We start from the raw sequence: 16,953 nt of genomic DNA, 5'->3' as shown, positions 1-16,953 counted from the left end.
TATCTCTCAAATCCGTATTTCTATTTTCTGTATAAATATCCTTCAAAGACGAAGTGAAATACATTTCTGGCAAAAGAAAATTAGCAGTGTTCTTTGCCATCACACTCACATGGTAAAATTTAATTTAAACTCATCAGATTTTAAATGATGATTTAAAATAATCATTAAAAATCATCACTTGGGTGCTCTGCCTATGAAGTATCCATTCTTTTGTTTATTTTCTTAATAAACTTGCTTTTACTTAAAAAAAGGTAAAATCATCAACATTTAATTCTGTTATCAGAATTAAATTAGAAATCAGTAACAAGATATACGCAGCACCCAAAAGTAATTAGAAATTTTAAAAACACATTTCTAAATCCATGACTCAAATAAGAAATCCCAAAGGAAATTAGAAAAATATTTCAACCTGAATGAAGATACAAGTATAACACAGCAAAATTGCAGTGCTAGTGGAAAATTTACAACGTTAAATGTTTATTTGTGGGGAAAGTGCTCTAAAATTACTGATGCAAAGTCTCAAATAATCTTAAAAAAATCAAAGAAAACTCACAAATCCAAAGATAAACAGAAAATACTGAAACTAACAAAAAGAAGAAAATAAAAAAAGATAAAAGCAGAAATCTATGAAATAGAAAACAGAGAAAACTAATAAAGCTAAAAGCTGTTTCACTGAAAAGATTAACACAGTTGCTAAACTCCTAGCTAGATTGATTGAGAAAAAAACAGAAGAGAACACAAATCAACAATATCAAAAATGACAAAGAGGTTATTCTTATAGGTCCCAAAGACATCAAAAAGACAGTTAAGTAAGCTCAGCACGGTGGTTTATGACTATAGTCCCAGCCACTTCAAAGGCTCAGGCAGAAGGATCCCTTGAGCACAGGAGTTCAAGGCTGTAGCACACCATAATCGTGCCAGTGAATAGCCACTGCACTCCAGCCTGGGCAGCATAGTGGAACCTTGTCTTTAAACAAACCACAAAAGGACAGTAAGTATTACATAGATTTTTCTGACAAATTAGATAACTAAGATGAGTAGATAAATATCTTCAACGTCACAAAGTATCAAAGCTCATTCATGAAGAATAGATACCACAAATAGCCCTTTCTCTATTAAATGAATTAATGTGTAGTTATAAGCCTTTCTACAGAGAAAACCACAGGCCCAGATGCCTTCACTGGTGAATTCTACTAAACACTTGAGGAAAAAACAAAAACAAATTCTACACAAACTCTTCTAGGAAACAGAAGAGGAGGAAACACTTTCAAACTCATTTACTGAAGCCAGTACTAACTTGCTACCAAAACCAAATAAAGACAGAAAATTTTATGACAATATTCCTTATGAATATAGATGTAAGTATCCTTAATAAAAATTAAGTAAACCAGTATCCAGGAATACACAAAAGGATACATTAAATATCCAGCAATACATAAAAAGGGTAATACATCGTGACTAAGGTTGGTTTGATACTTGAAAATAAATTACTATAATATACTTCATTAGCAGAATAAAAGAGTAGAGCTATATGATTATTTCAATAGATGTGGAAAAAGCTATTTAATGAAACTCAACACCATTTATAATAAAAACTAGAAAACTAAGAATAGAAGGGAACTTGTTTAACCTGACAAAGGTCATCTATCAAAAACCTACAGCTAACATTATTATATCATTAACCTATAGCTAATACTATACTTAAAACAGTAAAATACTGAATGTTTTACCCCCAGGTCAGAAACAAGTAAAGGAGGTCCATTCTCACCAGTTCTATTCAACACTGTACTGCAGATCCTGGACAGTGAAACAAGGCATGGAAAAACAGGCATAAAGATCAGAAAGTAAGAAATAAAAATCTCTATTTGCATAAGAAATGGTGGTTTACAGAGAAAACTGTATTGCTGGGTGAGGTTTCCCACTTAGGGAAAATATGAAATAGGAAGAGAAGAGAGCATCTTGGGGAATGCCTTCATTTCAAGGATGGATAGAAACTAACAACTAACAAGGAAACTGAGAAAGGAGATTAGATTATATTTCATATGCTCTTTACAAAGCAGGGAAATATGTTATACATTTTAAAAAGATTTACCTAAAATAGTTAAAATTATAAAAATATTGGAACCTCAGCAATCTGGAATATTCCTTTATATAGAACATCAAACCCACACAAAAAGGGAGAAAGAAGCATTGCCATATATAAATTTGGCAATGTAATCACTATCTGCACAAGTCAAATCTCAGTAAAAAATGGATCAGAATTACTGGGCCAAGGGGTTTAAATGGTACTTATATAGCTATGGTGGTTATAATGAAATAACTCTAAATGTATACTCAATATTAATTATGCCATTCATGACATATTAGACAATTCTTAGAATATGTGATGATTGAGACTGCATGTTCTGCTCTCCACCCCATCCCGGCTCTGCTCCCTCTCCAACTTCACTCCTGCTCCTCTGCTCTCACTCACTCTGCTCCAGCCACTCTGGCCTCCTGGCTGTTCTGTGACTATTACAAGCCTGTCCAATTCAGGTCTCTATTCCTGGAACACTTGCCCCAGATGGCTGCTTGGCTCACTCCTTCAGTTCCTTCAGATTTTTACTAAAATGTCTCTTGATTGGAGAAGCCTATATAAAATAGCACTTTCCTTCCATCCCCATTCTCTATCCTTTACTGTGCTCTATTTTTTATCATAGCACTTGTCACCACTGGGCTCCTCACGACAATAAAAGCTCTACACGGGAAAGGACTTTGTTACTTTCACTGTGTATCACTAATACCTGGCATATGATAGACAAGAAATCTTTCTGAATAAATGAAAAAAAAGAATATGTAATGATGAACCTCAAGCCTAGAATAACATTTAATTTTGGATAAAATCTCAAGGTAGAGAAAAAGGACTGTTATATGTCTATATATTTTTCAGTAAGTTAAAAAGTACGTTTAATATCTTCTCTATCAAATAAAATCAAACAGATTTCTGGTTTGGGCTGCAGGCATTTATTTATACATCATAACTTTCTACCTTGAACTCAAAGTGATTTATTAAATTTCCAACAATTGTATGAAATTTCAACATTCCTTTCTATTCTAAGTCAGGGGTTTTGTTTACCTTTTACTTAATAAGTCATAACAGTTTTTTATAAGACTTAAAGAGCAAAGTTAAAACTCTCAGTGAGTGCATTAACATGAGCAGTGAAGTCTCCAACTAATGAGGTCACTGCAGGAGGGCCTTGTACTTATTGCTAGTCTTCTGTTATCCAGTTCATAAAGGCAAAATTGGTATGTCTTAGTGAAGTACAGACCCAGCTACACACAGCACTGGTCCTGGTAAGCAAACCTTAGAGTGACAGCTGCAGCCCAACATTAGGGCAATTTTCCCTGCACTGACTCCAGCTCCCTGCCTAAAGTGACTAATATTAAAAGAATAATCTTTGTTGTCTGTTAAAAATAAAGATTCAGAGAAACTACCCTATATTGAAATACAGTCCATGAGTAATTTCTATTTTTAACTCTCCAAGTGATTTTTATCATCAAAGTGAAGGCACTCTGTCTTAATCCAGAGAATGGACTTTCTGAAACTATGGGTTGTGTCGGACCATTAGAGGTCAAAAAAATCAATTCAGTGGGTCACTATCGTGATGTTTTAAAAAGTAATAGACTAGCATAGAAAATATTAGAATGAATACACAAAATAAGGATAAGTATTATTTTGTGAAACTTCTGTATCAATTATAAATGTGTAGAGAAGTACACTTTATGCAATTACATATGTATATATATATTTATAAATGCTTATGTATTATGTATGAGGGCACAAAGTAAAATGTACTTATTTTGGGTAGTTATCAAAAAATGTTTGATAGTTACTGCTAGAAGAAAAAAATGTGGAATTATAGAAGAGTATCCATTCCCTGTCTGGAACCAAGAATGTTAAGACTTTAAGGTCTGTTGTATTGACCTGATGTTATGATCATCGATACGTATACCAACCTTACTAAAAACAATTATTTTATTATGGAAAAATATTTAAAGCACATTGGGGGAAAAAGGGATATAGAGAAAACATACAAGTGTACTTTTAATACATTGGGGGAAAATAGACTGTCTCCTTCTCTTACCCTCAATGAATCAAATCCATTCATATATGAATTTAGTGCCCTTACATTTTGGTGCCTGTTAAATCCTCATTCCCTGTAAATTCTAAAGCATTTGACTTTAGAAGCTCCCCTCTCCTTTAGGATTTGTGACACAGTATTCTCCTAATTTTCTTCCTTCTTCTGATTGTTCTTTCCTTTTTTCTCTAAATATGTGTTTCTCCTTAGGGTTTACTTGTAGACTTTCATCTCAATTTTAAAACTCTCCCTTAGAGATGTAAATCCAATATAATAGTTGAAATTTATTACCTTTGTGTAGGTTTATTGTACCATTTTATAGATGCAGAAACTAAGGCAAGAGAGAGTTTATTTACTTGTTTGAGGTCACATAGCTGGTTACATAGCTGAGATGGGATTCATATACAGGTAGTTTGGCTCCAGACTCTATGCTATATGGCCTTAGTTACTTACTCACCAAGTACTGAACAAATATTTAGCAAATAAAGGAATGATGGTGGCGAGGTGTAGTAGACATAACTCTTTAGAGTTAATGAGGTCTGCATTTACCAGCAATATGACCTTGAGCAAGATATTATTTCTAAGATGTATAAAGTGGGAATACAAATACATAACTTGAAGGGTTGTAGTAATATTTCAAAATGTACCTCTCTAGTACTGTTGTAAGAATTAATAATTTGCCTGCTTTTAAAAGAGATACTGTCAACTACATATGGCTCTGAATCACATACCATTATTTTTTATGAAATTTCCTAAATAATAGAAAGGGGGTATACTTATGTTTGTATATAAAAAAATGAGAATACATTCTGATTTTATGCCTCAGTTTAAAGTAGGGTTTCTCAACCTTGGCATTACTGACATTTTGAACTGGAAAATTCTCTTATGAGAGAGGGGTGGGCATTGTCCTATGCATTGCAAGATGTTCAGCAAAATCCTTGGCCTCTACTCACTAGATGCCAGTAGCATCTCCACCGTGTCATGACAATCCAGAATGTCTCCAGATGCTGTCAAATGCCACCTAGGGGACAAAATGATTCTGGTGGAGAACCATTGCTTTACTGGAATAATACTGGGTTGTACTGCCATTAGATAAATACATGTAGGACTCTTGCTTCTAACAATAGGCCCCAGTGTGTGATGTTCCCCTTCCTGTGTCCAAGTGTTCTCATTGTTCAATTCCCACCTATAAGTGAGAACATGCGCTGTTTGGTTTTCTGTTCTTGCGATAGTTTGCTGAGAATGATGGTTTCCATCTGCAACCATGTCCCTACAAAGGACATGAACTCATCCTTTTTTATGGCTGCATAGTATTCCACGGTGTAGGAGGGGGGAGGGATAGCATTAGGAGATATACCTAATGTAAATGACGAGTTAATGGGTGCAGCACACCAACATGGTACATGTATACATATGTAACAAACCGGCATGTTGTGCACATGTACCCTAGAACTTAAAGTATAATAAAAAATAAAAAATAAAATATAAACAACAACAAAAAAGACTCTTGCTTCTATATATGTAACTGTCATAAGTAGAACACAATCTGTAGACACCAAAAGGGTCTATTTTTAAATTCTAGAAAACATAAACACACTTGTTATCTACTCTCTTTAGGATAATTATCAACATGCTACTTTTGTATATATAGAGGATTCTGAATTATAAAATGTGACATTGCCCACTCAGCAAAACAAATAATCCTAAAACCACTTTGATCTATAGAGTTAAAGATTAAATTCTTTTACCTTTAGAGCTGAAATTATAGTTTGCTCAGCTGCCGGTGGGAATGAGCTCTGACTGGAAACAACCTAGAACAAGGTTTTGATCCAGTTATAGTTTTGCTTAAGTTTATTTCTGTAAATACTAATTTTGATCATAGCATAATAAAGCTGTTTCCACAAACTATATACACAATATTATCATTGCTTTATAGTAATATCTTATATATGATTTTAAAAATCAGTATTTATTAAGATAGGTTGAAAAATAATTTTGTCTATAAAGAAAATACATACTTCAAATAACAATAATAAATACTGAGAGCTAGGTTTCCTTTATTCATGTTACATAGGTTTTAATTATAAAGTTTAAACTTGAAAAGGTCAGAATAAAGCCATATTTACTCATTTCTTTCACTCATGTCTTTAGGCTGACTCTAATTTCCAACAAGTCTTTAAAATAAAAATGTCAGCATTTCAATTTTTACAAATCAATACAAACATCATGAAAATTTTGAAAATATCAATAAAGACATTTAAAGTAGGCTAGATAGAACACAATCTTCCCTTGCTTATGGTGCTTTGGAGTAAGGATTAGAGAAAATGGAAAACACATCATTTAGTGTTTTTTTAATAATTTTTACCCTTCTGAGATTTACCTGTTAATAACTCTTTAACATGCCTTTTGTTTAGTGTGTAAAATACACATTTTTAGAAACCCCTAGTTGATAAAAAGGACTTGTTGAAATCTTTAAATAAGTAACAGTCACTTAGAATTATTCTAAAACACAATCTAGTATATTAAAGCTCATAGTATAAGTCAAGTTTCCAAGAACATCATTTAACCATTAGCTTTCTTCAGGTCTTCTAAATTATTATCTTCCTATTTATAATATATTTCAAAAATGACCTATAGAGAATAATTAAGCACAAGCTACTCCAAAGTCAAAGATGGACTTGGAAGTGTTGCTTTTTTAGTAATTAACAATACAGTTCACCTTAGACATAATATATGGAGGCAAACAAGTTAAGGTTCGGCCATTTCTTTTAAATGCCTAGTAGAAAAACAGCAAAATGAATACACATTATCTATTTGTAAGCATTCATCAGTGATTATATCATAAAAATTCAGTTTTTAATACAGTTCCTCCCTGACTTTTTAATGCAAAGATATTAATAGAACATTTTTGACATGTTGGAGGGCTTCAGCATTCTTATTCTGTCATTAGCTTTGCTATAATTTACTACCATCCACACTATATCAAATTATACATTTCAATAAGTATGAAATATGTATGATTTGTCCTCCAATAATTTGCTCAATAAACTTAATTAACTTGAGGATCTACAGTTCATGTGTTTTAAACTGAATGTACAAACAAAAAGTCATACAAACAATGAAGGCCAGAATCAAAGACTGTTTAAAAGAGTTAACTCCTTAGTTTATTTTATAATCATCACATTTTCATTGTATTCTTTTCCAAAGTATTAAATAACAATTTGTAAACTGTCCAAATTTGAAGCAAGAAGAATTTAAAACTAAGTAAAAAAAACTTAATAAAATAAAGGTTACCTTTGTTACTGACTGGTGCAACTTATACAATGAATTCACTACTGCCACATTTCTTCTCTGTCCTTCAGTAAGAGGCCCAATCACCTGACTTGCATCTCCTTGTGTGGAGAGCTGTAAGAATTCAACATCGAAAGAATGTGTCAAAATGATAACTCTCACACACACACACACACACACTTCTTTAAGGGGGGAGAAGTTCATGTCCCTCTGACAAAGAGAATGTTAACTGGAAATATTCATGTCAAGTTAAAGCTTTGGACTTGAGGTAAAGCCAGCAATCTGTGTAGAGAAAACAACATGGATGTAGAAGTACAATTGGTCCTGCACGGGAAGAACGGCTCTGTTAATACTTCACAGCTGATGGACTCTTGAGGCAGGTGTGACCCAAATGCCCCATGTGTGCTATTATTTTGATATAATAACATAGTAATCCTAAGGAACACCTTCTGGCAACTGCCAACTGGGCTTCTTTCTATTCAAATACTCAGAAATAAGCCCGCAAACACAGAAGGAGGAAAGGAGAGAAGAGAGAGGGGGGAAAGAGGGAAAAAGGGGATGGTTAGAGAAATAAATAAAAATAAACCTAACTCCCATGTATATTTGACAGCCATCCTAATACACTAATGAAATGAATGGTGCAAAGAGGATATTACTTTGATTTTTTATAGATTAAAAAAAGCCCCAAATCATACTGTGTATAGATTATCAGTATACGTGGTATTAAAACCTTTCTACACTTGACCTTTAATTTACTTCTAAATTCATGAGTTTTAGGGAAAGGGACATGGAATGCTTTATTATCTCTAACTGTCATGGTTCAAATTTAAGAAAAAATATATCAACCATTCTTGTATTGATCAGATTTTAATCCAATCCTCTATAACAATTGTTATTTAAAGATATATTAAACTTCATCAGGACATAGGAAGCATAACCAAGTTAAACAACTCCAATTTATTTTGACTTTCCTCATGGACATAGATAATGACAAACTTGCAAACAAGCTGTGTTCTAAGGTGGTGACCTGAAAATATATTTATTTTCCTGTAGAACTATGTTAAAAAGATAATGCTTAAGCACTTACAAGAGTCCACAAAATCCAACTTAATCAATAATATGGTGAACTAATACTAATAGAAACTCTGAGCTCCCAAGATAAAGCAAATGATGGGGTCTGTGCCAAGGTAAGGATGGGGAGAGGCTCCTGAATAAGGCACTCTGAAAGTATTAAGTGGCCATGGTGAGTGGCATCAGTGGGTATGGCAGACTTGGGGCAGGAGGGGTCGGATGCTAAATACACATCTGACTATAATGGGCATTTAAATGTTATAAGCTCTAGCTGTACAATTTTAAAAATCCAATCTCTCTTACTTCTCTTGAGATTCTCTCCAATCAATTTTGAAGAACAAAGATATGGGAAAGGGAAAGAATTTTTATGTTATTTTATTTCGATTTGTTTTGTGTGTTCAGTATTTAATGAGGAGATATGCTTGCTGCTAGAAAAGGGTGGAGATCTTTTATCATTGAGGACTGATCATATTTTGGGGGTTTAAAAGTATATACAGGTCCACGTCACACCCCTTGGATGCTATAATCAGGAAGACAGGTAATAACAAATGCTGGCCAGGATGTAGAAAAACTGAACCCTCACACATTGCTGATGGGAATGTAAAATTGGAGGAGCTGCTTGGAAACAATCTGGTCTTTCCTCAAAGGTAGATACAGAGTGACCATGTGACACAGCAGCTCAACTCCTAGTGATATATATAAGAGAAATAAAAACATATGTTCACACAAAAATCTGTACACAAATATCCATAGCACCATTTATTCATAATAACAAAATAGAAACCCAAATATCAACCAACTGACAAATAAAATGTAGAATAACCACACAATGGAACATTACTTAGCAACACAAAGGAATAAAGCTCTGATACATACTACAACATAGGTGAATTCTGAAAACATTATTCTATGTGAAAAAAAACAACCACAAAGCCACATATTAAATGGTTACATTTATATGAAATATCCAGATTAGGCAAATCTATATGTGCAAAAGTCGATTGGAAATTGCAGTGGGGCAGTGGGGTATACGAGGAGTGAGTGCTAACTGGTATGAAGTTGCTTATGGGGTGATGAAATGTTTTAAAATTGACTGTGAATATACTAAAAACCACTGACTTGTACACTTTAATGGGTGAGTTATATGATATGTGAATTATATCTTAATAAAACTGTTTTTTAAAAAAGCATAGAAAGAATCCCAGGCTTCCAAGGTTATTGACTGATGCTCTGAGAACCTTGTGAAAATGAAGGTTAAGAGTTGATGGGTGCAGCACACCAACATGGCATAAGTATACATATGTAACAAACCTGCACGTTATGCACATGTACCCTAGAACTTAAAGTATAATAAAAAAAAAATAAAAAAATAAAAAAAATAAAAAAAAAAAAAAAAAAAAAAAAAAAGAAAATATGATTTGCCAAGATTTTGAATTTGTGTCTCTACAGGCTGCATACTCTTACAATAAAAAAGCAGGAAAACCTCCTAAAAAAAAAAAAAAAAAAAAAAAAGAGAGATGACTTAAGTTCAAAAGACCTAAAAAGCTATATAAAAAGAATATTATAGTTTTGGGTATAAAACGTTATTGACATAAAAGAACTAAAAATGAAACATCATCGTGCCAAAAACAAAGAACAAAATAAAAATATCAAAGTGAAAATGTAAGTTTCCAAAAGATTGGAGATGTAAATAATCTGCTGCCTATCCTGATTTTACTGCACAGAATATAATCAGTCCAAGTCCAACACTTAGCTAAGTGGATGACCATGTATCTCTCTCCAATACCACTCTTGTCGTAGTTTTTGTTTTTTTGGAAATAGTCTCCCCTCAGTATACAAGGAGGATTGGTTTCAGGACCATAACACCCACCCCCCCACCTAAATCCACACATATTCAAGTCCCACGGTGGGTCCTGAGGAACCTGCATACAGGAAAAGTTGGCTCTCTATATATACAGGTTTTATATCCCATGAATATGGTACTTTTGATCTGCCTTTGGTTGAAAAAAATCTGTGTATAAGTGGACCCATGCCACTGTAACCTCAAATTTACAGAAAGTTACAAAAATAAAAACAGTATGAGGAATACTGTATGTTCTCTATCTGGATTTACCAATTGTTACATTTTATCCCATTTGCTTTATCATTTGTACTCTCTCTCTCTCTGTGTCACATACAGGAATGTGCATAATTCGTTTTCTGAATTATACATACATTATGGCCCTTTACCCTTAAATATTTCAATGTGTGTATTTCCTAATAAGGATATTTTCTTACAAAACCAAAGTTGTTATCAACTTCACAGATTTACACTGAAGAAATACTTCTATCTGGCATCAGCCATGTCTCCAAAGAGTTCTGGTTCCTTTTAGTGGAAAATGGAATTAGAGACCAAGATCTGGGCACTAGGTTTGCTCACTGCTGTTGACCCCTGCTTCTTGATTAAATCAGTCTTCAAATAGATGATCCTTTCAATACAATGGGCTCTCAGTTCCTTGTCCTCTTTTCCTTCAACAATCTTACTGTTCACTCCAACTCATTTATCTTCTTCCATGGTCACACTCTATAATCTTGCCATTATAATGACTGAACTCTTTCGAATCTGAGTTCAAGTATGCTACTCTCGGGCTGCCATTTCAAATCTTTCCCTTTGATTTTACTTATTTTTAATTTTAATTTCTGTGAGTACACAATAGGTAGATAGATATTTATGTTTCTCTTTGGTTTTTTTTTTCTTTTTTCTTTTTTTTAAGACAGGCTCTCTCTCTGTCACCCAAACTGGAGGACAGTGGCATGTTCTTGGCTCACTGCAACCTTCGCCTACTGGGTTCAAGTGATTCTTGTGCCTCAGCCTCCTGAGTAGCTGGGATTACAGGCATACGTCACCATACCTGGCTAATTTTTGTATTTTTAGTAGAGATGGGATTTTGCCATGTTAGCCAGGCTGGTCTTGAACTCCTGGCCTCAAGTAATCCACCTGCCTCAGACTCCCAACATGCTGGGATCACAGGCATGAGCCACAGCACTGGCCATCCCTTTGATTCTAATTCCAATAATTCAGTAACCCCTTTAGACCTCCCAAATGTACCACCTTCTCATTCTATCTTGCAGGAGTCCCTGATACCCATCTCTTTGCTTCCTTCCTTCCTTTTTGGATTAGATTATGTTAGGTGATTCATTATCATCAATTTCAGCAGTGGGCAACATCTTTTCAGCAGTGAGTGGTATCTTGAGAGGAAATGGGATCCAGTGCACCTGTGGAGATACTGGCTTTAAACTGGGGCCTGGAGAGTCCATTAGTTTTCAGAGAGCAAGCGGGGCAGGGTATTAAGAATACATATATTCATGGTCACTTAGGAAAATTCTAGTCCTGGGCGAAACCAAGTCAATGCCTGAATGTGAGAAGCTGAATGAGCTTCTCACTGGTTGGACTTTAAATCTATGATCACTAAACCAAGGTGGGTTCTTGATGTTGCCTGTCAATACTGTTAAATATCCCATTCATGCTCCTAAGCCCCTAGGAGATTGTTCCTCGCCTTCTCCTCATTTCTCTAATCTCCAACACCTCCTTCCCTCCTCCTTATTCTCAGTTGATGACTCTGCTGTATACTTCCCTGAAAAAACAGAAGCAATCAGAAAACTCATGTTCCCAGAATGTCTGCTGTCCCTACCACTTGCTAGCTGAGTGACTTGTAGCTTCAATTTCTTAATCTGTAACATGGAACTAATAATACAATTTATACCAAAGTATGCTATGTAAACTGTAAAATGCCTTAAAAATGGTAATACCATATATTTCTATCTCCAGACAATTCTATGTCTTATTCGTATTTTCTTTTCACTTTTCCTTTGCTTGGTTCCTTCCCCCAACCTCTAGTCTATCTCAGTACTGGCTAGGGACCAACTGAACAGATTAGCATTTAGGAATGAGAACCAAACGCCAGTGAAGCTGCCTGGAGTTACAGAGTAGGTTTTGCTCCATTTGGGTTGTGGTAACAAAGCATCTTGTACAAAGTAGGCACCTCAACTACTTTATAATCCTCCACTCATCTTCAGCCACTTTAACCTTTACTATCTCAAGCTATTTCTTCCTGCAAGCTCCTTAAAATTGACATCACTAATTCATGTACATGTTCAGCAAAGCGTCTCAAAGTAGAAGATGCTTATTACATATGCTTGTTTTTTCAAAGCCTATCTTATTTGAGATGAATAAAATTGTACCAAGGTGCAAAAATACAGCTTTGGCTGTAAAGCACCGAGAATGAGGGAACTAGAAAAGTGGGAGCAATAAGAGATTCAACATTGTAAAATAGGAGAAATGTACATATTGGTTAATCATGTTACACTATTCCAATACAATCTGGAAAGATGTTAGAAACCAAAAGAGTTGCATTTGAGTTTATTTGTAAAACACACACACACACAAACACACACGCACGTGCACATACAAGCAAAGAATGAGAGGGAATCCAAATGCTAAACAAATCCTTAAATAAAAATTAAAATAATTCTTATATGCAAATGACAAGATACACTGTTTTTTTAAATTTAATTATCTGAACAAAATATTCTTCAGAAATTCTAATTCTGTACATCTGCTCATTAGGAACAGCATGTGAATTCAATGTGTGAGAAACAACTGATGAGACTAGATAACTGAAACAATAAATTACATAGTTGTAACAACATGAAGAATGTTTTTATATAACTGTTAATCTGCAGATGAAATGACCAAAATCTCCCTAAACATCATGCCTGAGGACTAAAAGTAAAAGAAATAAAACTGACAATTCAAGGGATGAGTCGGATGACAACTTTAAGTTTCTATTAAGAAAATCTAAGAATTATTTGTGGGGAGTTATAAAGTTGATGACTCCAAAAAATGTCTAAAAAGAACAAAATAATATGTTATAGATTACTTATAAACTACAAAAGGGTAAGTAAGTTACTTTCCAGATATTAAGGAAACACTTCTAGTGGTCTATTTATGCCCACTCCCATGCATATAGAAGACATCAATAATCAACTGTGGCCCTTTTATGGCCTCTCAACATTGCACTCCAGGCAGTGACTACAAATCTCTAAGACTTGACCCAGGGCATAAAATCTATTAGCAATTCCTGATCTACATCATATCAGTTTTTTAGATATACAGTTCAATGATCCTCTAGGTCAAGAGATACTAAGCAGCAATATATTCCAAGAGCCTCAAAATTGCCATATACTTACATATGTAAGAAAATATTGTAAGAAATATATTGGAAAATAATTCCAGACAATGGAGCCAGGCATGGTGGCTCACATCTGTAATCCCAGCACTTTGGGAGGCTGAGGCAGGAGAATCGCTTGAGCCCAGGAGTTTGAGACCAGACCAGGCAACATGGCAAAATCCCATCTCTACAAAAAATACAAAAATCAGTTGGATGTGGTGGTGCGCACCTGTAGGTCCCAGTTACTTGTGAGGCTAAGGTGTGAGGATGGTGTGAGCCTAGGAGGCTGAGGTTGCAGTGAGTCAAAATTGTGCCACTGCACTCCAGTCTGAGTGACAGAGCCAGATCCTGTCTCAAAACAACAACAGAAACCAAAAACGAACCCCAGAAAATGTATCATAAGAAAATAATACAGAAAAGTTTATACACAAAGACTATATTTATGAAACGGAGAAATCGGAAAACCCAACATATCTAAGAATAAGGGAATGGTTGGGTCTATTAGGCAATTCACATGATGGAACAAACAATGAAAGTAGCTAAAATTATACTGTTAACTGTAAAAAAAGAAAGCAAATATGTCTGTGTAGCAGTTTGCTTTCACAAAAAGACTGGGGAAAAAAAGTAAAAATGTAAAGAAATAGTATGAAGCATTACATAAAGAGGAAGGTTAGTAAAATACTAGTAAACAGCACTGTGGAATTCTATAAAGTATCTAAAAGGTTTACTTGTAGAATATACTTAGAAATAGTTATAGAATACAATTTCATACATTATAAACATTAAAAGGATACAATCTCCATCTCTGAAAGATTTAAGATAATATGACAAGATAAACTGCTTTGGTTATTGTCTACCTGACCAAAGGAAGGATTTGGGGAAAGATAATCTCATCAAAGGACTTTTTAATCTACTTATCTGTGACATAGACAAAAATAATTAATTTTTATTTTATTTTTTGAGACAGGGTCTCCCTCTGTCACGCAAGCTGATCATGATTCACTGCAGCTTCGACCTCCTAATCAAGTGATCCTCCCATCTCAGCTTCCCGAGTAGCTGGGACCACAGGCATGTAACACCATGGCCAGCTAATTATTTAATTTTCTGTAGAGACAGGGTCCACTTTTTGCCCTCAGTGGTCTCAAACTCTTGGGCTCAAGAAGTCATCTTTGGGATCTTCCAAAGATTACAGGTGTTAGCCACCACACTCAGTCTTAATTTTTATTCATGTTTATTTTTCAAATGCTTTCATCATAGGTTACCTGGTTCAGATTAAGGAATGTAAGAGTTATGATTAAATATCACTTAGCTTATTATAACAAGCCAATTATCCTATAAAAATGTAAAATTATATGCTTAAATATGTATGTGCTCACAATTAAATTATCAAAGATCATTCAGGCTAAATATAGTTTGTATATGCTAGGCATGGTAGCTCACGCCTATAATCCCAGCACCTTAGGAGGCCGAAGTGGGAGGACTGCTTGAGCTCAGGAGTTTGAGACCAACGTGAGCAACATAGTGAGACCCTGTCTCTACAAAAAATGAAAAAATTAGCTGGGTATAGTGGTTCTTGCCTATAGTCCCAGGTTCTCAGGAGGCTGAGGCAGGAGGATTTTTTGACCCCAAGAGGTCAAGGCTGCAGTGGCTGTGACTATATCAATGCACTCCAGCCTGGGTGACAGAGAAACCCTGTCTCCAAATAATAATAATAATAATAATACACACACACACGTGTGTGTGAGTTTGTAATACATTAGAAATTATATTTTATGTGGAATCCAGGTTTAGGTTACGTTTTTGAAAATGTATAGGAATCTGTAGGTTCACACAGCAATTTGTCACTTTCCCAGCACATCGATCTAACTGAACTTTGAAAATAAAAGAAACTAATTTTCTTGAGTGCTAAAACTACCAGAAAATATTTTCAAGAAAATATTCCCACAGTGTATATCACACTTTCCTGGTTTCATAAATAAGATACACAGAACATGTACCTGAAGAAGGCAAATTCTACTTAGGTTAACCATTATAAATGTTCACTAGTGTTTGAGCAGTATGTTTATGCTGTTACATCTCTTCTCTGCTTTTAGTGACTTTATCCGAGCTCAATAGGGTATACATAGCTGCATTAAACAAACATTCATTAAACAAACTAAGATTACTACCTCTTTTGATATTTGGTGTTTCCTATTCTTCTTTAAATTTTAGTGATTTGACGAGTCCTCCCCTTATTTCTAAGGTGTAAACTTTCTCTTTTTTGATCTTTTTTTGATATTCTTCCCTCATCTTGGTCTAATTTGCTTTGAAGTGGGAAACCAGAGGACTAATGATGTTAAAGCCGGGAGACTTTCCTATGAGTTATGTGTGTGTGTGTTTTAGTATATGGACACTGTAATATCAATTCTAGCAGTTCAGAGAATGAGTTCACGGCCTTCTTGGTTCTTAGTTATACCTTTGACTGTTAAATTTATCAAATATTTGACAATTTAAAAAAGAGTTTTTTTACTAGCTATTTACAAAATAAAGACAGGTATAATTGAACCACAGAACAGATTCAATGGTAAAGCTGTATCTTAACATCAGACTAAATCTTCACACAAAATCTGTTATTAAAGAGATGATAGCTTGAGATAGGATCCAGTTTGAACAGTTAATATATAACCGAAAAGTGAGAAACAAAATCATGTCTTGTTTATTCATGAGAGACGAACATGAACAACACACAGGAATAAAATACAGCTTTGTAATTCAAAGCTCTGTTGTTCAAACACCACCAATTCCCACCACACAAAGCCCCTTTCTCAACCTAACTTTCTCATTAACCTTCTCTAGATTTCCCATGTTCCTGTCAAAATCTTTACCTGGCAATACAGGGGGTAAGAAATGCAAACACAATTTGCTAAGAATGAATCATTTAATCAAATCTATTATCCTCCCTAAGAGCTTTTATTTTTCTTGAAAGGGTCTTAAGCTTTCGAACAGCAGATAGAATTTCTACCTACTCATGACCTAAACACTGGCCTCGTTAATTAAATTTAGAGTCATAAGTCTGCATATTTCTAATCATTTGAAAAAGAAAGAACTGTTCACTTTCAGGTATGCTGAGCTTTTCCCACTTTCCAATAATGAATACTGTAAGTAATTTATTAACAACTTAAAAAATCCTTCATATCTACATGAAATGTAGAGAATAAGACCTCTTTGATTTACAGTAATTTGATTATAGTACAAACTAAACTTCAAACTACAGAATTTCAAAA

The 16,953-nt window shown here is 34.5% G+C and overlaps 1 protein-coding gene across 3 annotated transcripts in view; it reads right to left on the bottom strand.

The window, feature by feature from the left end:
* COG5 (component of oligomeric golgi complex 5) overlaps positions 1 to 16,953 on the bottom strand; it is a 366,355-nt gene that overhangs the window by 48,432 nt on the left and 300,970 nt on the right. For all 3 annotated transcript variants that reach the window (XM_010382422.2, XM_030932305.1, XM_030932306.1), the window contains 2 exons: positions 7,413 to 7,523; positions 5,867 to 5,929 (listed from right to left, as the gene is read on the bottom strand). In XM_010382422.2, the coding sequence (XP_010380724.1) occupies positions 5,867 to 5,929; positions 7,413 to 7,523 (174 nt within the window). The remainder of the gene's footprint in view (positions 1 to 5,866; positions 5,930 to 7,412; positions 7,524 to 16,953) is intronic.

This window comes from Rhinopithecus roxellana, chromosome 6 (assembly GCF_007565055.1).
Source record: "Rhinopithecus roxellana isolate Shanxi Qingling chromosome 6, ASM756505v1, whole genome shotgun sequence".
NCBI lineage: Eukaryota > Metazoa > Chordata > Mammalia > Primates > Cercopithecidae > Rhinopithecus > Rhinopithecus roxellana.
This window is presented reverse-complemented; position numbering and strand designations above follow the sequence as displayed.